The sequence below is a fragment of the Mobula birostris genome, chromosome 22, assembly GCF_030028105.1.
Source record: "Mobula birostris isolate sMobBir1 chromosome 22, sMobBir1.hap1, whole genome shotgun sequence".
In the NCBI taxonomy this organism is placed as follows: Eukaryota; Metazoa; Chordata; class Chondrichthyes; order Myliobatiformes; family Myliobatidae; genus Mobula; species Mobula birostris.
In genome coordinates this window covers 24,077,260-24,101,493 of record NC_092391.1, presented here as the reverse complement: position 1 = coordinate 24,101,493, position 24,234 = coordinate 24,077,260, and the positions used below count along the sequence as shown (strand labels likewise).

Genomic DNA, 24,234 nt, shown 5'->3' with positions numbered 1-24,234 from the left:
CATATGGTGCCTTCCATTTATTTAGAAGGTCATATCACAATATTTAAACAGCAAGGAAGCTTTCTCTGTTAATTAATAAATATTTGTCCTCAACCAACATTGTCATAATGGATTATTAAGCTGTTATCTCAATACATTTATTGAGACTTGGCAGTACACATATTGCTTGCTGTGTTTCATTGAACACAACTGTGACTGCACTTTGGGACTTTGTGAAAATTACTGCAGAAATTGAAGGCTTTTTTTTGACAACAGAAGGGAAAAGATGTATGTTTCGATCATCCACTTACCCACTTTAACCAGAGATACTGCATAAATACCACGTTGTGGGTTAGTCAGGACCTTATCATATTATCCTTTCCCAAGAGCTTCCTTTTCCATTTCTTTTATATTTTGTAGAATCTCCCTTTTCATAACTCCTACCAGTGTTGGTGCAGTTGAGTTGCTGCCTGACAAGTGCTTTTTAAAAATGGAAGTACAGAGATTGGTATAACAAGGGGCAGTAGTGAGAATCTCTTGTTGGAGATGATCATTCCTTTTCACCTTTGAGGGCAAATATGTGGGTATTTCAGTTATGGCCTCACCAGCATTGTACAACTGTTACAAAAGCTTGAACTCCAACCCCTTGCCCTCTTGTTACATCTGTCTATGAACTTTTTGTAATTCATGCACTAGAAAACCTAAATCCCTCTGAACTTTTCTCATTTCTAATCTCCCTCCATTTAGATAATAATCCGCTTCTTGATTCTTCTTACTGAAATACGTGAGTTCACACTTCCCGAATTAAACTCCAGTGGAATATTGGGAGATGACATATTTCCATTGTCTCCTCTTTCAAAATCCTAGGATGCTGGTCATCAGGTGCTTGCGATTTATCAGCTTTTGTTCCCATTAATTTCTCCACTACTAGTTTTTTAAAATTCAGTAGAATTCTGATGATCTGCTGTCCATCTATTCAAAAATCCTAGAGATCCTGTGTCTGCCTCACTCTGTGGATCCTGGTTCCTGCATTCCATCTTACATACCAGGTCCCAGTTCCTGTATTCCCTTTACCAGGTTTCCTTAGTAATTTTTTTTTCGTTCTATCATGAAACTTTTAAAAAATAAAAGTGAATTGAAATTGTATTGATTTATTAATAAGAATAACATGTAGTATTCCAGAAAATCAGCCTGTCCGACACAGTGAGGTTCCAAACATGTCAAATTAATGGAGTTTTACTGTAATGCTTATTTCTTTGAGCTCCTCGTTTATGCTAGGCTTGTCGTTCGTCATTATTTCCAGGAGGATCTTTTTGTATCTTTAGTCAAGACAGAAACATTATATTTGTTTATCTTCCATTTTCTTTCTCACAAATATAATTTTTCCTCAGTTTGAAAGTGTCCTACATAAGTATTCTGCTAAACTTTTATGTTTTACATGTGTGTAGAATCTATCATTGTGTTTCTCACTGGCAGTTGTATTTACCTTTCCTTATTGATGGTTTAGTCCTCCTTTGTGGAATTCTTCAGTTTTCCTTGAGCTTACTGTTCTCTTTTGGACCATAAGACAAGGAGCAGAATTCGGCCATTTGGCCCATTGAGCCTGCTCTGTATTCAATCATGGCTGATCTCCCCCCCCCCCCACCCCACCCCAGCCCCACTTCTTCCTGTAACCTTTGATGCTGTGTCCAATCAAGAAACTGTCAAGCTCTGCCTTAAATACACCCAAGGACCTGGCCTTCACAGCTGCATGTGGCAACAAATTCCACAAATTCACCTCCTTCTGGTGAAAGAAATTTCTCCCCATTTCTGGTTTTTAAATGAACGCTCCTCTATCCTGAGGCTGTGCCCTCTTATCCTAGACTCCCCCACCATGGGGAAACACCCTTTCCACATCTACTCTGTCTAGGCCTTTCAACATCCAAAAGGTTTCAATGCAATCTCCCCTTCTCCTTCTAAGTTCTAGTGAGTACAGACCCAGAGCTATCAAACTTTCCTCTTACTTTAGCACTTTCATTTTCAGAATCATCCTTGTGAATCTCCTCTGAACCCTCTCCAATGCTAGCACATCTTTTCTCAGATGAAAAACCCAAAACTGTTTACAATACTCAAGGTGTGATGTCACTAGTGCCTTATAAAACCTCAGCATCACATCCTTGCTGTTGTATTCTGGACCTCTTGAAATGAATGCGAACATTGCATTTGCCATCCTCACCACTGACTCTACCTGCAAGTTAACGTTTAGAGTGTTCTGCACAAGGACTCCCAAGTCTCTGCATCTCAGATTTTTGGATTTTCTCATTTAGAGAATAGTCTGCACATTTATTTCTTCTACCAAAGTGCATAACCATGCATTTTTCCAACATTGTATTTCATTTGTCACTTTCTTGCCTATTCTCCTAATCTGTCTAAGTTCTTCTGCAGCCTACCTGTTTCCTCAACACTACCTGCCCCTCCACCAATCTTTGTATCATCTGCAAACTTGGCAAGAAAGCCATCTATTCCATCATCTAAATTACTGACATACAGTATAAGAATAAACAGTCCAAACACCAACCCCTGTGGAATATCACTAGTCACTGCCAGCTAACCAGAAAGGATCCTTTTATTCCCACTTGCTGCCTCCTACCAATCTGCCAATGCTCTAACCATGGCAGTAACTTGCTTGTAATACTTGGGCTCTTAGTTTAGTAAGCAGCCTCATGTGTGACACTTTGTCAAAGGGCTTCTGAAAGTCCAAATATACAACATCCTCTGTATCCCCTTTTATCTATCCTATTTGTAATTTCCTCAAAGAATTCCAACAGGTTTGTCAGGCAATATTTTCTCTTAAGGAAACAGTGCTGACTTCGTCCTACCAAGTACTCCATCGTACGTATCGGACCACAAAGCACTCCAGCGTGTGATGAAAACTGCCTAGCGGATGATCGGCACCCAGTTGCCCACCATTGAGAACATCTACCATAAACGCTGCCTGGGCAGGGCGAAAAGCATTATCAGGGATGCATCTCACCCTAACCATGGACATTTTACTCACCTCCCATCCGGTAGGCGCTACAGGAGCCTCCGCTCCCGCACCAGCAGGCACAGGAACAGCTTCTTCCCTGAGGCTGTGACACTGTTGAACCTCTCATCACAGCACTAAGCAGTATTGCATCCGTATTGTACTGTCTCAGTACTTTTATATTTGTGTGCTGTAGCACTTTTTTTATTCACAGTTATTTTGTAAATAACACTATTCTTTGCATTTCTGGTCAGATGCTAAATGCACTTCATTGGCTTTGTATCTGTACTCGACACAATGGCAATAAAGTTGAATCTAATCTAATAACCTCCTCCTCCTTAACAATTGAACCCAACATCTTCCCAACCACTGAGATCAGGCTAACTGGTCTATAATTTCCTTTCTGCTGCTTGCCACCTTTCTTAAAAAGTGAAGTGACATTTGCAATTTTCCAGTCCTTTGGCACCATACCAGAGTCCAATGATTTTTGAAATATATTAATGCCTCTACAATCTCTACCACTACCTCTTTCAGAACCCTAGGGTGCAGTTCATCTGGTCTGGGTGACTTATTGGGTCTTTTATCTTTTTGAGCACCTTCTCCCTTGTAATAGTGACTACACTCACTTCTCTTCCCTCACACCCTTCAATATCTGGCATACTGCTAGTGTCTTCCAGAGTGAAGACTGATGCAAAATACCTGTTTAGTTCATCTGCCATCTCCTTGTCCCCAGTTATTATTACTCAGGCCTCATTTTCTAATGGTCCTATATCCATTCTGATTTCTCTTTTTTTTTTATATATATACTTGAAAAAGCTTTTACTATCAACTTTGATGTTGTTGCTAGCTTGCTTTCGTATTTCATCTTTTCCCTCCAAATGATTCTTTTAGTTGCTCACTGTAGGTTTATAAAAGTTTCCCAGTCCTCTATCTTCCGGCTAATTTTTGCTTTGTTGTATGTCCTCTCTTTTGCTTTTACATTAGCTTTGACTTCCCTTGTCAGCCACGGTTGTACTATTTTGCCATTTGAGTATTTCTTTGTTTTTGTTTTTTTATCCTGCATCATACTCATTTTTCCCAGAAACTCACACCATTGCTACTTTGCTGTCATCTCTGCCAGCATCTCCTTCCAATTTACTTTGGCCAACTCCTCTCTCATACAACTGTAATTTCCTTTTCTCCACTGAAATACTGCTACGTCAGACTTTCTGCCTATCAAATTTCGAGATTGACTATAGAAGCTTTTGGCAATATAAAGTTTTTCATTTGATCTAATGATAGGTAGCTGTGGGTATGCTACTCTTTTAACTTTATATTACACATAAGCTGTATTTTAATTTTTAAGAAGTTGGTCTCTTATTTATTGTCATATCCTTAAGGTAATTTCCCAATATGCATGGCCATCTTGAGTTCAAGAGCTGAGAGGTAATGTTGCAGCTATATAGGACCCTGGTCAGACCCCACTTGAAGTACTGTGCTCAGTTATGGTAACCCCCCTACAGGAAGGATGTGGAAACTGTAGAGGAGGTGCAGAGAAGATTTACAAGGATGTTGCCTAGATTGGGGAGCATGCCTTACGAGAATAGGTTGAGTGAACTTGGCCTTTTCTCCTTGAAGCGATGGAGGATGAGAGGTGACCTGATAGAGGTGTACAAGATGATGAGAGGCATTGATTGTGTGGATAGTCAGAGGCTTTTTCCCAGGGCTGAACTGGCTAACACGAGAGGGCACAGTTTTAAGGTGCTTGAAAGTAGGTACAGAGGGGATGTCAGTGGTTAAGTTTTTTATGTAGAGAGTGGTGAGTGCGTGGAATGGGCTGTTGACGATGGTGGTGGAGGTGGATACAATAGGGTCTTTTAAGAGACTCCTGGCTAGAAAAAGACATCTTAGGAAAATAGAGGACTATGGGTAACCCTAGGTAATTTCTAAAGTAAGTGCGTGTTCGACACAGCATTGTGGGCCAAAGTGCCTGTATTGTGCTGTAGGTTTTCTATGTTTCTATCTCAGTCCTCCATGCCTTCCTAGTGTGCTTTATTCATATTTAAAGACCTCGGTTTCAACTGGACTCAATCACTCTCAGGTTTTTACATAAAATGTGTCATGATCACTGTTCCTGAAGATTTCTTAGTTTAGTGGCATTTAGAAAATAGTGATATGATCTCATTGAAATGCATAAAATTATTACAGCCTTGACAGGTTAGATATGAGATTAATGTTTCCCCTAGCAGACGCCAGTCTTAAAAACATAATGTTATCTATCCGTGACAGAGATGAGAATTTAATTTTGCATAGTAGGTCATGAATTTTTGGAATTCTCTGCCTAGGAGGCTTGTGGACACTCGGTTTGTTCAAAACAGATTTTAAAATGAAATGCATTTTTGGATTTGCTGTTGATGCTTGAGAGTGGCTCTGGGGCCTAGCATCAGCATTTTCCTATTGAAAAACAGAGCAGGCATAAGCGATCTATTTCTGCTTTATTTCTTCTCTACTTTCACATCATTTTCTAAAAAAAATTGCAAACAAAGTTGAGCATGGTGCAACATTCCCACTTTCACTCTTGTGGAAAGAGCATCCCTGATGAAGCAGTTGAAAATGGTTGGTTCGAGGGCAATGCCCTGAGCAACTTCCGCCCTCCAGTATCTGCAACACCATCCTTTGGATAAGGTGGGACTCTATTAAGGCTGCACGGTAGTGTAGCACAACACTTTTTAGTACCAGCGACCCTGGTTCAATTCCTGCCCGCTGCCTGTAAGGAGTTTGTACGTTCTCCCCATGACCATGTGGGTTTCTTCCAGGTGTTTAGGGCACCTCCCACTTTCCAAAGATGTACCAGTTGGTAGGTTAGCTAGTCATTGTAAATGTCCTGTGATAAGCTAGGATTAAATTGGGGTATTGCTGGGTGGCACAACTCGCAGGGCCAGAATGCCCTACTCTGCGGTGCATGCCAATAAATAAATACGGCTTTAGCGGGGCCCCTTGATCTAACATTCTCACCTCACATTTGGGATTTGGATCAGGACTGTGATGAGTTCTAGAGCTGAGCGGTTGTTGCAAACCCTAAACTGGATATTGCTGTGGAGTTTAAGTGCCATTTGATAAATGCTGTCAATGACACCTTCTACCACTTTGCAAACAATTGAGCGGCTGCTGATCAGGTAATAATCTGCCGAATTTAACGGAATGCGGCTGGGCTGTTTTCCACATTGGCTACCCATGTGTATTTTAGTGTGCTTTATTTAGTAAGCAGTGAAGACTGGGGATACTTAATTGGACCAAAAATGACAATTAATGTAAAATTTATTAATATTGCCATGCAAACAATTGGGAACAGGAGAAGGTCAGCAGGCTCTTTGAGCCACCGTTCAATATTATTATGACTGATCTGAGTGTAATCTCAACTCTGTATTCTCACTTATCCTGGCAACCTTTCATTCCTTCCTTATCTAGAATCTACCTACCTCTGTTTTTAAATATTGAAAGGCTGTCTCCACTGTCCTTCAAGGAAAAGTTCAAAAATTTGTGACTTGAAAGGAACAAAATACAAGATCGTACTACATTTGCCGTATCTTTGTCCGCTCGTGTAATCTATCTATTACCCTCTGTAATTGAAAGTTGCTTATGTTGGTATTCTGAAATAAAAACAAGATACTGGAAATACTCAGCAGGTCAGATAGCAGGGAGGGGGGAGCAAAGTTAACATGTACTGTAATTTGCCTGATAGTAGAACTGTAAGTTGTAGAGGGGAAGGATCTGGATCAGTTAATATTTTGGTCTCAATCCTGCAAGCGCATATCCTGGCCTGCCTCTTTAATGCAGTATTGTGTGATAGATGCATCAACTTTGAGACAAGGCATGAAACTAGAGGTTAAAAAGCATTGCAATAGAACTCTTTGTAGTAGTATAAGGTGTTCACCTAGTAAAATCAACCAAGTAATCCAGTAAGATCTCATTCTCTTTGTGGAAAAAATTTGCTGTGAGAACTTGCCTATCATTCAGCAATTAAATAGGGCACAGAACTGACAGAATAATCCTGACTCTTAAATAATCAACTAATAATCGGATCTCCTTATATCAATCAAACAAGATATATGATGGGACCTAAAATGAGAGAGTAATGCCAAGTGGTTTTGACTTGTAGCTATGCTGAAGTGCCTTTTCCTTACAGATGCATCCAGTCTGTTCGGGAACAGCGGTGCTAAGGCTTTTGGCACTTTTGGAGCAGACCAGAAGTCTCCAGGCTCATTCAGTGCTGGCTCTAGTGTTGCATCCCAAGGATTTGGCTCCTTTTCCACTCCACCAAAACCTGCAGGTGATGAATACAGGTCTTTTGAGGCATGGTGGTATTTTCTAAAAAGGGCTTTGATGGGAGAGGAGGCTGTGATTTGGGGAAGGTGATGATGAAGCTTAAATGGCATATTTAAGCTTATCTTTAAATGTTCTCAATTTTTGGTAATTGAGTGATCAAATATGTATATTTCTTCCATCACAATGTCTCACTTTTCTGCTTAGGTAGTTTTGGTGCTGCGCCAGTGTTTGGCAGTTCTCCAGCCTTCGGGGGTGCCCCAACTTTCGGTGGATCACCAGCGTTTGGCGGGTCACCAGCTTTTTCATCTCCTATGGGTTCCTCAGGAGGCAAGGTGTTCGGTGAAGGAACAGCAGCTGCCAGTGCTGGAGGGTTTGGGTAAGCTTCAGATATATTTGGTGTTGGGATGGGAGGATCTGATTTCTGAATGATGTTGTGTATAATATGCAATCATTGTTCTATATGAAAATTTCATGACATGAGTAGAATTGAAGAGAAATGTATATTTTATTTGAATAACCTACAATTGACGTTGTTATTTGCAAGATTCTCCTGATCTGAAGGGAAGCTCGGTTTAATATACAACAAAATTAGCCTTGTAAACCATAATCCCTACATTCAGTTTTGCAGTTTATCTTGCTTCACTAGTCAGATTGTGTGCACTAGGTTAGTACAGATTAATAAAGAGATTGAATTAAAATATTGAAGGTTAAGAAGATTACCTTAAAATTAGAGCTGGGTAGTCAGGTGTGAGGTGCTGGAAATCTGGGGCCCTGTACACACATCCATTCCCTCCCTCTACAATGAAAAATGCTGTTTAAGGTGATAAGTTGAAAATTTTAAGACTGTGATTAAATTCTTCCTTAGACAAGAACTAGCTTTGGGGAGTTTTTGGGTATGTGGAAGATAATAAGAAAGGGGAATGGGACTGGTGGGACTGTTCTATGACATGGCAACTCAGTAATACAAAAGTGGGATGTGGATCACTGCTTCCTCTACAATTGTTCACACCACAGAAATCAGTCTTCAAGTGATTTAGTTGACTCCATATGCTGTCAAGAAACAACTGAGAGAATTGGATGAAGACTGTGGGACCAGACAACATCCCAGCCACACTTAGCTAAGCTTTTCCAATATTGTTTCAACATTGCTTTTCCAATATTGTTTCAACATTGACATCCATCTGACAGGTGGAAAATTGTCTCAGTTACAAAAAACTGAGCGAATCTTGCTATAATTACTACCCAATCAGAAAAGTGGATAGTGTTATTTGTTTGTTTATCTAGCAGTACAGGGCGGAGTAGCCCCTTCCAGCCCTTTGAGCCATGCCACCCCAGCAATCCCCAGCAGCCCCAGTTAACCCTAACCTAATCATAAGACAATTTACAATGACCAGTTAACATACCTGGTATGTCTTTGGACTGTGGGAGGAAACCGGAACACCCAGGGAAATTCCATGGGGAGGATGTACAAAGACTCCTTACAGACAGTGACAGAATTGAACTCCAAGCTCCAACTGTAATATTATTATGCTAACCACTGTGCTACTGTGGTGCCCACGTGTTCCTGGCTGTACCGTCAAGCAAACCAATGCTCAATTCCATCTTACCAGGACCGTTCTGCTTCAAACCTTATGGCTGCATTAGTCCAACTAGAACCAAAGAGCTTAAGTTCCAGAGGAGAGGCAAGTATGACTTGATGTCAAGGCAGCACTTGAGAACATGATTTCAAGGAACTCTGATAAGAAGGGTCACTAAACACTCTAAAACTCCAATCTATGTACTTCCAGTAAGATGGCAGCACACTCAAATGCAGCAACTTCTGCAGGGGTCAACCTAAGGTCTTATTGTCTTTTTTAAACGTATCACTTATGATCACAAGACCCTGCTGGACATTAAGAAGTTAAAAGTACTGCAGGTCTACCCCATCAGTGGATTGGTCATTGGCAGTGTAGCTGGACTTGATGTAGACCTTGCTACTGCCTGGGGCAGAGAGGTGTCGGTGCGCAGAGGTGTGCAGTTGAACAGTGAATGATCATCTTAGTCGCTTTTCTTGTGATCACAAGACCCTGTTGGACATAGATATGGAATGCTGTTAAGTCCAGTGGCGAACAGCTAGGGGGCAGTGTGGCCTTGGTTGTAGTGAGGACTAGGTCTCAAGCCACAGTGTCACCTGTGGACGGGCATCGAAGTCAGGTACTCCACCTGAGTGACGTGGCATCCATGCTGGAGTCGGTGCTGCCCCCAAGTGCTCACTTGGCAGAAGACAAGCTGTATTGTGTTTAACTGCAGACTGCTGCAACATTCATGGACTCAGGCTTGGACTAAATATTTTTTGTGTGACTGTGTTTTACTGCTGTCTTGTATGTGCTGTGCTTGACTGTTGGTACTGTGTTTTGTACCTTGGCCCTGGAGTAACACTGTTTCGTGTTGATGTATTCATGTATGGCTGAATAACAATTAAACTTGAACTTGAACTGACAGCTGGAACTACAAACAGTACAAAGGCAAGTGTTTTTTTTGTTTTGGAAGTGAATCATCTGTGACCAAAGGGATCATTGCAGGTGAAGCTTGGGCAGATTCCTGGGCCCAATATCTTTGGCTGCTTTATCAATGTCAAGCAGGGGTATTTGCTGATGACTTCACTATGTTTAATTCTGTTTGCAACTCATCAGCAAATGACACGGTCCCTGCTTGCATTGAATAATTGACTGATAATAGGATGGAGTACTTGTGGCCAGAAACTGCCAGGCAAGTTGTCTTTGACATTCAATGGTCATATCATAGCTGGCTTCCTCACCTTTAACATTTTGGGTGCATCATTGAGCAGAAACTTAACAGAGCCCATCACATCAATACTGCGATCACAGCACCACACTGGTGGCCTAGTATTCTGGGCCAAATGATGTTCCTCTATCTGCAATCTATGCCAAGATCATAATAGAATTGCAATCTGCTCACTTGTATGAGTGCAGTTCTAACACCAAACAATGTTGTCATCTTCAAGGATGAAGATGATTAGTTGACTGGTACTCCGTTCGGCATCTTAAGCATTCATTCCCTCCACTACCTGCACACCATAGCTGCAGTGAAGCAGTCACAGTTTGTTTCCTCCTTTCCAGCAAACCCATTCCTCACTGTTACAAAGGCTAAGATCCTTCATAACATCTCAACTATAGTATTTGGACTACATCTTGTATTAAATATATTTATCACAGTTGCACTACCAGTAACTCCTCAACAAAGTGGACAGTTGACCAATTATGTCCTTGCCTTCAGCATGTCCCTAGCTTTTGACTGCTTACCATCAGTCATCAATGAAGTGATGAAAGCTCTGATTTATTCAGTAATTTTCCTTTTACTGCTTAGTTGAGTTCCTCCTATTCTGATCTGGTTATGTCCGTGCTCCAAGCATATACATATACATAAATCTAGAGTTAAGAGAGATTGCCCTGATGTCAAGGCAACATTTGGCATAACTTGTAGAAAGATGACTGATGACCATGATATCCATATAAGCTAATCCCATCTGCCTGTACAAACAATCTCTGCCTGATCATGCGCCAATGTGATTTCTTCTTAAGTATTGCTATTATATCTGCTTCCACTTTGTCTGGCATCAGCCATTCTTTGTGTCAAATGAATCTTGCCTCATAATTCTCCTTTAAATTTTACCCCTCTCACTTTAAAGCTTTGCCCTCTAGTATTTGACATTGGCACCCTGGGGAAAAATACACTTTTTCTACTCTATCCATGTCTGTCAGTATTTTACACGCTACTATCAGGTCACTTCTCAGCCTCTGATGCTCCAGAGAAAATGACCCAAGTTTGTCCAACCTCTCCTTGCAACCAGAATTTTCAAATCCAGGTAACATCCTGTGAACCTCCTCTACATCTTTTCCAGAGCTTCCACACACTTCCTGTAATACGGTCACCAGAACTCCACACAACTACAAATATAGCCAACATTCTGATTTCTGGACCAATATGTAGAGGCAAGGTCATTGAGACTGCTGAAGATAGCTGGGTCAAGGATTCTGCTCTAAAGAACTCCTGCATTGATGTCAAAGACTACGATAATTGAGAGAGGCAAGAATGGAGATTGCGGAAGCTTTGACAGAAATCTCTGTATCCCCTTAAGCCACAGGCAAAGTCTCAGAGGACTGGAGAATAACAAACATTATTCCTCTGTTTAGAAAGGCAATAGAGACAAACCAGGAAGTTATGGCCATGACACTTCCATCAATGGTAAGGAAATTGGAAAGAGCCTTAGGGATAGTATCCACTCACTTCTGGTAAAACATAGATAATCAGCAAGGCTTTGTGCAGGAGAGAACATGCTTTGCAGAAATCTGAATGCTTAATATGTAAGTCGCCCAGAACAGATGAACTGCACCCTAGGGTTCTGAAAGAGGTAGTGGTAGAGATTGTGGAGGCATTAGTAATGATCTTTCAAAAATCATTGGACTCTGGCATGGTACTGGAGGACTGGAAAATTGCAAATTTCATTCCACTCTTTAAAAAAGGAGGAAGGCAGCAGAAAGGAAATTATAGACCTCAGTGGTTGGGAAGATGTTGGAGTCAGTTGTTAAAGAGGAGGTTATGGATGACTTGGTGATGCAGGACAAGATAGGACAAAGTCAGCATGGTTTCCTTGGGGGAAGATCTTGCCTGGCAAATCCGTTGAACTCTTTGAGGGGATTACAAGTAGGATTGATAAAGGGGATGTGGCGGATGTTGTATATTTGGATTTCCAGAAGGCCTTTGACAAGGTGCCATACATGAGGTTGCTTACCAAATTAAGAGCCCAAGGTATTACAGGAAAGTTACTGGCATGGTTAGAGCACTGGCTGATTGGTAGGAGGTAGCGAGTGGGAATAAAACTATCCTTTTAGGTTGGCTAGCAGTAACTAGTGGTGTTCCGCAGTGGTCAGTGTTGGGATCGTTTCTTTTTATTCTGTATATCAATGATTTAGATGATGGAATAAATGGCTTTGTTACCAATTTTGCAGGTGACTTGAAGAAAGGTGGTGGGCATGTAGTGTTGAGGAAACTGGAAGGCTGCAGAAGGATTTAGACAGATTAGGAGATTGGGCAAAAAAGTGGCAAATGAAATACCATGTTGGAAAATGCATGGTCATGCGGTTTGGTAGTAGAAATAAATGTGCAGACTGTTTTCTAAAACGGGGAGAAAATCCAAAAATCTGAGATGCAAAGGGACTTGGGAGTTCTTGTGCAGAACACGCTAAAAGTTAACTTGCAGGTAGAGTCAGAGGTGAGGAAGACAAATGCAATGTTAGCATTTATTTCAAGAGGTCTAGAATACAAGAGCAGGGATGTGATGCTGAGGCTTTATAAGGTACTGGTGAGGCCTCACCTTGAGTATTGTGAACAGTTTTGGGCTCCTTATCTAAGAAAAGATGCGCTGGCATTGGAGAGGGTTCAGAGGAGGTTCACAGTGATGATTCTGTGAATGGAAGGGTTATATGAGGAACATTTGATGACGGGTCTATACTCGCTGGAATTTAGAAGGATGGGGGGGGGGGATCTTATTGAAAACTTTTGAATGTTGAAAGACCTGGATGGAGTAAGATGTGGAAAGGATGTTTCCCGTGGTGGGGGAGTCTTGGACGAGAGGGAAAACCCTCAGGATAGAGGGGCGTCCTTTTAAAATGGAGATGTGGAGAAATTTCTTTAGCCAGAGAATATGTGGAAATTGTTATCACAGGCAGCTGTGGAGGCCAGGTCATTGAGTGTACAGTATTTAAAGCAGATAGGGCATGTCATCAAAGGTTACAAGGAGAAGGCCAGGGCATGGGGGTGGGGGGGGGGGGAGGAGGATCAGCCATGATTGAATGGTGGAGCAGACTTGGTGGAGTAAATGGCCTAATTCTGCTCCTTGGACTTATGGTCTTCCTGAGTGCCGTTTTGAGCTGAATTCACATTTCGTGAGAGGTGTTCATCTGAGTGTGTGAGATGTTCTTTTCAGCGAGTCCATGTCCCAGTATTTCAAAGGCTAAGGAGGCAAATCACTTCCATAAGTCCCCCACTAACCTCCACCCAGAAGGATAGAAGACTTTGAAGAATGGCACAGCAGTAGTGCAACCTCCAAATAGCCCTGCAAATGGCTTTAAAAACGCAAACAACAGGAATTCTGCAGATGCTGGAAATTCAAGCAACACACATCAAAGTTGCTGGTGAACGCAGCAGGCCAGGCAGCATCTGTAGGAAGAGGTGCAGTCGACGTTTCAGGCCGAGACCCTTCGTCAGGACTAACTGAAGGAAGAGTGAGTAAGGGATTTGAAAGTTGGAGGGGGAGGGGGAGATCCAAAATGATAGGAGAAGACAGGAGGGGGAGAGATGGAGCCAAGAGCTGGACAGGTGATAGGCAAAAGGGACACGAGAGGATCATGGGACAGGAGGTCCGGGAAGAAAGACAAGGAGGGGGGGGCGGGACCCAGAGGATGGATCAGGTTGGAGGAACAACACCTTATATTCCGTCTGGGTAGCCTCCAACCTGATGGCATGAACATCGACTTCTCTAACTTCCGCTAATGCCCCACCTCCCCCTCGTACCCCATCTGTTACTTATTTTTATACACACATTCTTTCTCTCACTCTCCTTTTTCTCCCTCTGTCCCTCTGAATATACCCCTTGCCCATCCTCTGGGTCCCCCCCTCCTTGTCTTTCTTCTTGGACCTCCTGTCCCATGATCCTCTCGTATCCCTTTTGCCTATCACCTTTCGAGCTCTTGGCTCCATCCCTCCCCCTCCTGTCTTCTCCTATCATTTTGGATCTCCCCCTCCCCCTCCCACTTTCAAATTCCTTACTCACTCTTCCTTCAGTTAGTCCTGACGAAGGGTCTCGGCCTGAAACGTCGACTGCACCTCTTCCTAGAGATGCTGCCTGGCCTGCTGCGTTCACCAGCAACTTTGATGTGTGTTGCTGCAAATGGCTTGCTGGTTCATTGGTTTCTGTCTGTGTATTTACTATTTTTCTCCGTAGTATTTATTTTAACCTACATGGACAAGAATATTTCATCTTTACTGGGGCAGAATCCTGGAATTCAGCAGTGAATACCATTGTTGGTGAGCCTTTACCAAATCAACATGAGTAAGTCAAGAGCAAGGCCAGCACTGCCTGTTGAGTACCTTGAGCTCAGAAATAATCGCAGGCTTTGCCAGTGAAGTTAACATCCTAATAATTAGATATTAAGATCGCATGGCATAAATGGCAAAGAAAATGTTGGAAAAGCTCAGCAGGTGCATGTATGGAAAGAGAAACAGTTACATATTAAGGATTAATTGCCATGTTGCTTTAGGACTCTATATTGAAAGTTCAATTATACTTCAATTATAAATAATTTCTAAGAATTGTTATTTTATTTAACACAGTTTTGCAAACAATCCCAGTGCACAGACCTTTGGAAGCCTAGCAAATCAATCCAGTGCTGCAACATTTGGATCTGTATCACAACAGGGATCAGCATTTGGCACACAAGGAACAAGCTTTTCAGGCTTTGGATCTAGTGGAGGCGGTAAGAACTGCCATGCTTTCAGCTGAAGTTCGTTGTGAATAGTTTTGTGTTTCAGCATTTTACGGCACAACAGACCTGTCCGTCCAGTTGGCTTTTGCTGCTTTTTAGTTTCTACCCCTCTTTAATGTAATGCTCTCTGCATATTTTCTCCTCATCTCTTTCTCAGTTGTTAATCTATCTTGCTACTAAAGACGTTTGTACTGTTTGCCTCAGATTTCTGCAAGTTTAGCATTTGCACTACAGGCTGGATCAGAAGTTTTCGATGGGCTTATTGGTGGCTTTTTACAGTTGTACCTCCTGGATTTGGAAATAACTACCCTACAATCTTTTCATAATTTTAAAACCTCTTTTGAGGCCAGTCTTCAATTAATTTCCTGGAACCAGCCCATTCAATATTTGCTGATGGATTTTACTCACTCATTTCTGCTATTAACTTTGTAAGTTCTTCTTGCTCTTTCTTTATCCTCTCTGTAATATCGAGACCAGAACTGTCCCATACACATAAGTGTGCTTTAACCCAATACCCTGAGATGTTTAATTGGGTCATTTCCACCCTGTAGTCATATTTCTGTAATGGCCGCTATGGGCATTCAGATGAAGTGCCCTTGCTCTCATTGTCCTTTTAGATTTAATTAATCATTGTGTCCCTCCTGCACCACCGCTCAAGCCATATATTCAGCCTAACTATTCTGCTGTTCCTACTCTGACAAGGATGTGACACAGATAGCAATCCTGAGATTACCTTTATCTCTCTAAATTCAGCTTGTAGGACCTCATTCAGTTTTACTTGCCTCCCCATCCCTCCCATGTCATTGGTACCCACATGCACCATGACAGCTGGCTGTTCTGTACTTGACTGAGTGAAAGTTCGGTTCTTTGGTATGCTGCAGGTTTAAAAAGAATTACAGAATGAGCACTTTTTGGAGTTTTTGAACTTAATACAGCATCTTCCATTTTGCTTGTTCCTTAACCTGTTCAGTTCCAGAAAGTGATTATTGATTCGCAGGTCAATATTCAGTAAAAAATATTAACTATCACTAGAACAGTAGCATATCCCTAGATAGAGAACATTATCAAAGAAAATATGACACTGTGATGTTAGGGAGGATGAACGACGCCTTGGTGATTGAGAAACTATATAACAAGCATCTTAAAGGTAGGTTAAGGAGAGAATTCCAGAGTTTTTGGTTAGTTGAGATGGTTTAGTTCATTATCTAAGGATAAGAATTTGGGGCAGGCACATTTGGATTTGGAACAGCAGAAGGACACTGACTGTGTCTGCCATTCAAAAAGATCATGCCTTATCTGGTTATATTTCTAACCTTGCACTTTTATCCCTCGAGTCCTTTTACCTCCTTGTTCATCAGTAATCTTTTTCCCTTCTGCCTTACAGTTATTCAAAGGTTGTTTCAATCCCCTTTTGAGGAAGAGTTACAAAGATAGGGGGAAAAGATCTTAACTTACAGGATTGTGAGTCTGCTGTGAAGAGCTAACCACGTTTAGCTACTGAGTATAGTCAGGATAAAGATTCATAAGGTTTTTGACATCAGGGATTTCAAGGTATGTGGGATGGGACACAGCATGGTGTTGAGGAGACTAGCCAATAACAAATTGAATGGATGTATGAAGCAATTCATTTTTTAAAATATTCTGATAACTTTCCCAGCAAACTTGAATTGTTGCAGTCGTCCTAATATTGTGAAAAGTACTCCCGAAATACAAAGTTTTCTTCCTTTTATATGAGTGTTGGGATAAATCTGTTCACAGCAAAACTAATTTTTTGAATGTTCTTTCATTATTTGCAGGGTTTGGAAGTGGTTTTGGATCCACAAATCAGTAAGTAATGAGGCTGAAAGTTCATTTCTAACTGATACCAGAACCTGGAATCGTATTAACCCTTGCCTGCTGAACAAGCTGAAGCTACAAAAAATGTGACCAAGCCTTTACGGGCTAAAAGACATGTTTCCCAGTTTTACATTACAGATGTTTTAACTTGTTTTAAACTGTGTATCTGTTATTTTCTGTTTCTGCTTTAAGAGAATTGTTCTGTTTTGATATCTTGTTTCTAAATTCAATAAAGAATTAATCTGTGGAGGAACATACTTTATTATACAACTGTTAGGAGATGGAAGGCTAAAGACTTAACAAATTAATATCATTTTCTTGTTCTTGAATTTCTGGAGGCTTAGCGTAGGAATAAGGAAGCAACTGAATAAATTGGATCTTCTTTTCAAAACATAGGGTGAATAACCATTGTTATTTGGTTAATGTGGAGTGTGAATTTGTTCGCATGAGTTGAGAGTTGAGTATGATTTTTCTCTTGCGCAGACCAAAGTTTCAGAGTATAAATAATAAGTTAATCTTTTTTCTTTCAGTAGAATTCTCCCACTCTTTGTCTACATGACTGTGGTTTTTCTGAGATGGCAGATAATTCAAACAATGATGGATACTTACATTTTGCTTTCAATACATTATACAAGTGCTACATTATCGATCAATATTTGTCACTATCCTTTGAAGTAGTGTAGTTGTGAAGTAAAATATCACACATCTATTTCAAATAGATTTAAAATTTGTTTAGTTGGTTTGGCTGCTAAGTGGTTAGGTCATTTCCAGGAAAGACCCACTAATAATTTACTTGTAATTTAAACATTATTATAACAGACTTCAGATCGATACGTTGTTGAACAGTGCAAATTCTTAAATCTGTAATTTGTCTTTATAACTTGGTTCTTAATTCCGATCTACTTATTGCCATGGTGTGAGCCATGATGAACATGTGCTTGACTGCAGGCTAGTGCATTTGACCCTAACCAACTAACTAAGTCATCAGCCTTATCTATGTTGAAACCAACACACAGGGCTAAAACAACTGTTTTATAGTGCAAATTAAGCAATAACCCTCAACCTTTCACAATCATCTGCTCTCAGATTATAATTCAATGATTACTTCTCATTTTAGTGAAATCGTTATGTTATCTCTCATCATGATTCTGTAATTATAATGTTCAATAATTCCATTATATTGTAACTGGTGACTTTATTCTGCCCATTTAACTCTCCTCAGACTGAGGTTGGAGAGAACTCTTCTCCAGTATATGCCCTTGGATAGACCATTTGGATCAAAGAGCTTGGTTCTATGATTTAAATTCTGAGCAATTGTCCCTTTATATCAGGAACAGTCAAAATCCAATTTTCGCTGTGTTTCCTACACTGCAGCTTTCAGATTGCAAACCTGTGGTGTACAGTGCGCTGGTCCTCTGATGGGATTTTTTTCTAATCATAAACATAAGAGATGCTGGAAATCCAGAGCAGCACACATAAAATGCTGGAGGAACTCAAATGAATAAACAGAAGATGTTTCAGGGTGGGAAGAAGTATGGTTATGATAGCCATAGGAATCAGTTGGTTTATAAAAGATGTTGGTAGACAGTTTGTCTCCAGAGCTGGAGACAGAGTTTGAGGAAGGGGAGACAAGTGTCAGAAATGGACCGAATGAATTTAAGGGCAGGGTGGAAGTTGAAGGCAAAGTGAATGAAATTGACAAGCTCAGCATGGGTGCATGAAGCAGTGCCAATGTAGTTGTCAAGGTAGTGCAGAAAATGTTGGAGAGCGTTTCCTAGGAAGGCCTGAATATGGACTGTTCCGTGTACCCGACAAAAAGTCAAGTCCAGCTGAGGCCCGTGACAACCTCTCAAGTTTGGAGAAAGTGGAAGGGCAAAAGGAGAAGTTGTTGAGGGCGAGGACCAGTTCTGCCGGATGGAGGAAGGTGGTGATGGAGGGGAACTGGTTGGGTCTTTTGTTGAGAAAGAAGCAGAGAGCTTTAAAACCTTCTTGATGGGGGATAGAAGTGTATTGGGATTGGTTATTCATGGTGAAAATGCGGTTGTCAGGCCCAGAGAATTGAAAGTTGTTTAGGAGATCAAGAGCATGTGAAGTGTCGCAGATGTAGGTGGGAAAGGACTGAACCAAGGGGGATAGAATGGAGTTCAGTGGGATAGGAGCAGGCGGAGACAATGGGCTTATTTGGACAGTCAAGTTTGTCAGGGTATGTCCATTTTATTTTGATTTATCTAATCATGCTTTATTTAGCCACTGAATTTTTGCTGCCTTGGGCTCATTTAAATTGAATTTATGGAAATCTGTTCTGAAAAATAAGGTGAAGCAAGTCAGAGGCTGGGTATCCTGTGACAAGCGCCTCATCTCCTGTCACCAAAGTTCTTCCCTACAATTTACAAAGCACAAAGAGTCTGGTGGAATACTCTTTAATTGCCTGTGATTGAGCGCCAGCACCTCTCAAGAAGCTTGAGAATGCTATTCAGCTGCTTGATTGATTGATTGACACCTATCAACCACACTCTCCATGCTCACATACAGTGGTTGCAGTGTGCCTTGTGTATAAAGTTATTTGCCTGCGCTACTACAACATCTGATAAATCTACAACCTCTGCCACCCAGAGGATGAAGGCAGCAGATACATGGTGACACGTTCTTCTCCAAATTGTACATCATTGAGACTTGGGTCAATCATCATTACTATGTTTAAGTACTGGAGCTCACTGTCCAGCAGCACTGTAGAAATACCTTCACCAAAAGTTACAGCAGTGGTTATAGAAGGGTCCTCATCAGCACTTTCCCACAGAAATCAGGATAGGTAATAAATGCTGGCCAATCGCTGATGCCCAAATACCCAAAAAGAACTGATACCCCTGAGGCCACCTCGCCCATTTCTAGTGGAAGATCTCAGCAGAAAACTAGAGGAGGTGCTTCAATCATAAGTAACTCTGCAGACCAAAGAAAAAAATATGCAAATCAAATAATATAAACTAAGTGGTTGTTGTGCTTTCTCCAGAGAATTGTCTCAGTGATAATCTTTATATACCTCCAATTCGATCATCATCAATTCAAATGTGCATCTTAAATATAATAATAATGATGTCTAAGTCTCGGATTGAATGCTTGGTGCACTAAACCTTAATTGAAAATCATGTAATACTACAATGTCCCAAACACAGAAACAGCCCATTTAGCCTCATTCAGCAAGGATGGTGTTTATGCTCTGTATGCATAGGCTTCTTATATGCATTGTCAAGATATTGAGTTGCTTTCTCTCTTATACATTTATCTCACTTCCATTCAATCTTCAACTTTACCAGGTGTCAATGGGGTTCACATTTCAATCACTCTGTATAGAGGTATTTTTTTAGATTCCTTACTGGATTTTTTTTTAAATCTTTGCAATCCCCTGCAAATGGGCACATACTCTAAATCTGTATCATCAAAATATGCTTCATCGAATATTGACCTCCTGCTTTGGGTTTTTTTTTTAATGGTGAATAGAACACCTTGTGCAGTCTTCATTGATAGTGATAGATTGAGACAAAATTGACAATTTGCTTTGGCAAGTACGCCTTGTAGATAAAATTGGATTTATGTAAAATAATATGAAACAAAGACAAGCATTCGTCAGAAAATGAGCCTCAGATCCCTTTATTTTATTTATATACATACACACACACACACACACACACACTGTAACAGAAACTGCTCCATTCAGAATTACCCAATTCAACTGAACAATATTTTTTATAGTAACAACTTCCCACTTTATCTTGGATACTATGAAAACTGTAATACTGTCACTTTTTGAAAGTGGTAGAAACCCACTTTGGAATATCAAAACTAAGATACAGTACACAAATCCACTCTGGCCTTGTTCCAGTGAAGAATTTCAGAAGCAGACCAGGAGAGGCAAAAATCATAGAATTGTTGAAAGTTCAAAGTAAATTTATTATCAAAGTACACAGATATATCACCATATACAACCTTGAGATTCATTTTCTTGCGGACATACGCAGTAAATCTAAGAAACAATAGAATCAATGAAAGGCTGCAGGTAATGGGACAAACAACTAATGTGCAAAAGACAAACTGCAAGTACAAAAGGAATAATAATAATAAATAAGCAATAAATATCAAGTATATGAGATGATAGTCCTTGAAAGTGAGTCCATAGGTTCTGGGAACCACTCAGTGATGGAGCAAGTGAAGTTACCCCCTCTGGTACAAGAGCCTGATGGTTGACGGGTAGTAACTATTCCTGAACCTGGTGGTGTGGGTCCTGAGGCTCCTGTACCTCCTTCCTGATGGCAGCAGCGAGAAGTGAGCATGATTTGGATGCTGGGAAACCTTGATGCTGCTTTCCTTTGACAGCACTCCATGAAGATGAGCTCAGTAGTGGGAAGGGCTTTACCCGTGATGGACTGGGCCGTATCCACTATTTTTTGCAGGCTTTTCCATTTTAGGGGCATTGTAGTTTCCACACCAGTCGGTGATGCCATGAGTCAGTATACTCTCTACCACACATCTATCAAAGTTTTAAATGTCATGCTGAATCTTTGCAAACTTCTAAGGAAGTAGAGTACTGCCATGCTTTCTTTGTAATGGCATTTATGTGATTGACCTAGAACAGATCCTCTGGAATGAGATCACTGGGGATATTTGAAGTTGCTGACCCTCACCACCACTGATCCCCCAATGAGGACTGGTGCTTGGACCTCTAGTTTCCCCCTCCTTAAGTCAATAATCAGCTCCAGTAAAGAGGTAGTTGTTGTGGCACCACTCAGCTGGATTTTCACTCTCCCTCCTATATGTTGATTCGTCACCACCTTTGATTCAGCCAACGACAGTGGTGTCGTCAGCAAGCATAAATATAGTACTGGAGCTGTGCTTAGCCTCACAGTCTTAAGTATAAAGCGAGTAGATCAGGGGCTAAGCACACAGCCTTGTGGTGCACCTGTGCTGATGCAGATTGTGCAGGTGATCTTGTTCCCAGTCTGAACTGACTGGGGTCTGCAAATGAGGGAGTCCAGGATCCAATTACACAAGGAGGTATTGAGGCCACGGTCTTAAAGCGTATTGATTAGTTTTGAGGGAATGATAGTGTTGAATACCGAACTGTAGTCGATGAAGAACATCCTGATGTATGCATGTTTGCTGTCCAGATGTTCCAGGGTTGAGTGGAGAACCAGTGAAATGTCATCTGTTGTTAACCTGTTGTGACGGTCAGCAAATTGGAGTGGATCCAAGTCACTTTTCAGGCAGGAGTTGATGTGTCTCATCACCAGCCTCTCAAAGCACTTCATTACAGTGGATGGATGCAAGTGCAGCTGGATGATAGTCATTGAGGCAGGCTACCACATTCTTCTTCAGCACTGGTATAATTGTATAAATTTACAGCCTATTCTGGCTGTCAAATGAAAGTGCTAACTCTTGTTTCCTCTAATATTTTCTCAAAGTGAGTTAGCTTCTTAAAAAAGGAAGTGGTCTAAGAACTGAATGTATGTCCTGAAACAAAGTTTAAAATGTTATTGCAACACATACTCATAGTTACTGGTTACCGAACTGGCCTTTCAATGTTATAGTTTCCATTCTTCAAAGTTGGGACACCCATAAGTGTGATCAGAAATGGGTTTGTGTTCCCCAAAACTGCAGGATCTAAAGAGTGATACAAATTCTAATCTCTGGGCTTTGTTGAGGCAGCCGACTTCGGGAGTTGAGGTTTGAGGTTGGCTGAAGAAACCCCTGAATCAAGCAGAGGAAATAGTAGCCATGTTTATATGCTGTTTCAGATGGGTGGTGGTGGACATGCACTGAACTCCTGCTGTTGCCACTGGTGAGAAGGGACATGCCGCTGGGGGGATGGGGGTGGGGGAGGATATTTCTACAGTGCTTTTCTTTCCAAAGTTCATCATAGCCAATTAAATATACTTTGAAGTTCATTCTAAACATTGGAGATGACAGAGAATTCCTTTGCCTTTTGAAGTAGCACCTTGGAGCCATTCATGTGACCATTCACCTCAGATAAAAATGTAATTGGCATAATCTAATGTTACTGACAATATACCATGCTTTATGTACTGTTTGGGTGCTTATCTCAGGGGTGGGACAAAATCTTTTGACTAATTGTGATTAACTGCTAGTGATCACTTTGAGATGGTTGAATAGGAATTTCTTAGTGTTAATAGTGTTATTTTAAAAGGGGACTACATTTTCCTTCCCCACTCTCTTCATTGACCAGTTTTCATTGCCTCTGACAAGAGACTGCTTGACTGAATGTTGGGCTGCCTTTGTATATATTTGCTTAAAGCAGCAGTGTTTTCTCAGTGGACTTGATGGTTTATGTTGCCTTTCACTTTCAGCTGGTTTGTGCAATATTTTGGGGGGTTGGTGGTGGAGCAACAGAGAGTACACCAGAAACCAATATAGTGATTTTTGAAATAAATTTCCCTAATCTTGTGGAAATTCTTTTGCCTTGCCCTCTCTTCTCCTACCCCCTTCCCTCTATCAACAATCCATATAAATTTGAATACTTTCATAAAATCTTAAATTTTGTCTGTTCCACAGAAAAGCAGCTATCTTATTTTACTACTAACTGAGGTATTACATATTAATGAAGAAGAAGTAAGAAGTAAACATTAGGCAATTGAGTTGAGAGTTTGAAAAATGCCTTTAGTGACGTAAAAGCAGACCACATTTTGATAAAGTAATTATTTTCACCCATTAAAATATCACTGCTGCTCGAAGATGTAATTAATTAGAGTTGGTTGTTGGGTTTCACATTGACCTCTGATATTATGAATGACTTTGTTTAATTTTTCCTCAATACTTTTTCTCTTTTGCAGGTCCGGTCAGTCATTCACAAGTGGATGGAGGGGCTGAATTCAATGCAACTTTGCTTTGAATAATTAAAAAATATATTATGTTATATATAATGCATATATAAGTATACATTTATATATAACATTTATACTTGTATAATGTATATAAATATACATGAAGAAATGGTATTTGGTACGACAGGAGGTACCATAATTGGTGCGATTTACAGTGAATAAAAACGCAAGCCTTTGAACTCACAGGTTACTGTGCAGTACAGGGCAAAGTCATATCCTGAGGAAATCATGCGGGGGGAATCAATGTCACATGGTGTCATAAAAAATACTGTATTTTGTCAAATAAAATTCTTTTTAATTTTGGCCTAACTTCCCATTTTTGTTGATGAGATGCTGCTGAAAGTTTAACCCTTTATCCTTTTAAGTCTTCCACAGTCACGATGTTCCATTTTTTTCTCAGAACGATATACAAATATATTGCTTTTCCTAACACCTCTGTGAAGATTTTGCAGTATTCAATTTCAGAATGTGCATTGCTCCATCGACAACAAGAAGAATTTGAATTTTTGTAAAGGCTAAGTTTTAAAATCATGTGCAAGACCCTAGGGACAATGTGGTAAACTTAGAAGTGATGCACAATTATGTTCAAGAGCAAAAGATATATTTGAAATCCTGTGGTTTAATGTTTCCTGCAATCTCATGATATTCTGAATTGCTTCATAGTTGCAATGTAAAT

At 40.7% G+C, this 24,234-nt stretch overlaps 1 protein-coding gene across 2 annotated transcripts in view; it reads left to right on the top strand.

The window, feature by feature from the left end:
- The window catches only part of nup214 (nucleoporin 214), a 124,745-nt gene extending 100,878 nt beyond the window's left edge, over window positions 1-23,867 (top strand). For both annotated transcript variants that reach the window (XM_072240327.1, XM_072240326.1), the window contains exons 32-36: window positions 7,149-7,292; window positions 7,493-7,664; window positions 14,681-14,823; window positions 16,629-16,659; window positions 23,508-23,867. In XM_072240327.1, the coding sequence (XP_072096428.1) occupies window positions 7,149-7,292; window positions 7,493-7,664; window positions 14,681-14,823; window positions 16,629-16,659; window positions 23,508-23,544 (527 nt within the window). In that variant the 3' untranslated portion in view covers window positions 23,545-23,867. The remainder of the gene's footprint in view (window positions 1-7,148; window positions 7,293-7,492; window positions 7,665-14,680; window positions 14,824-16,628; window positions 16,660-23,507) is intronic.
- Window positions 23,868-24,234: the final 367 nt, after the last annotated feature.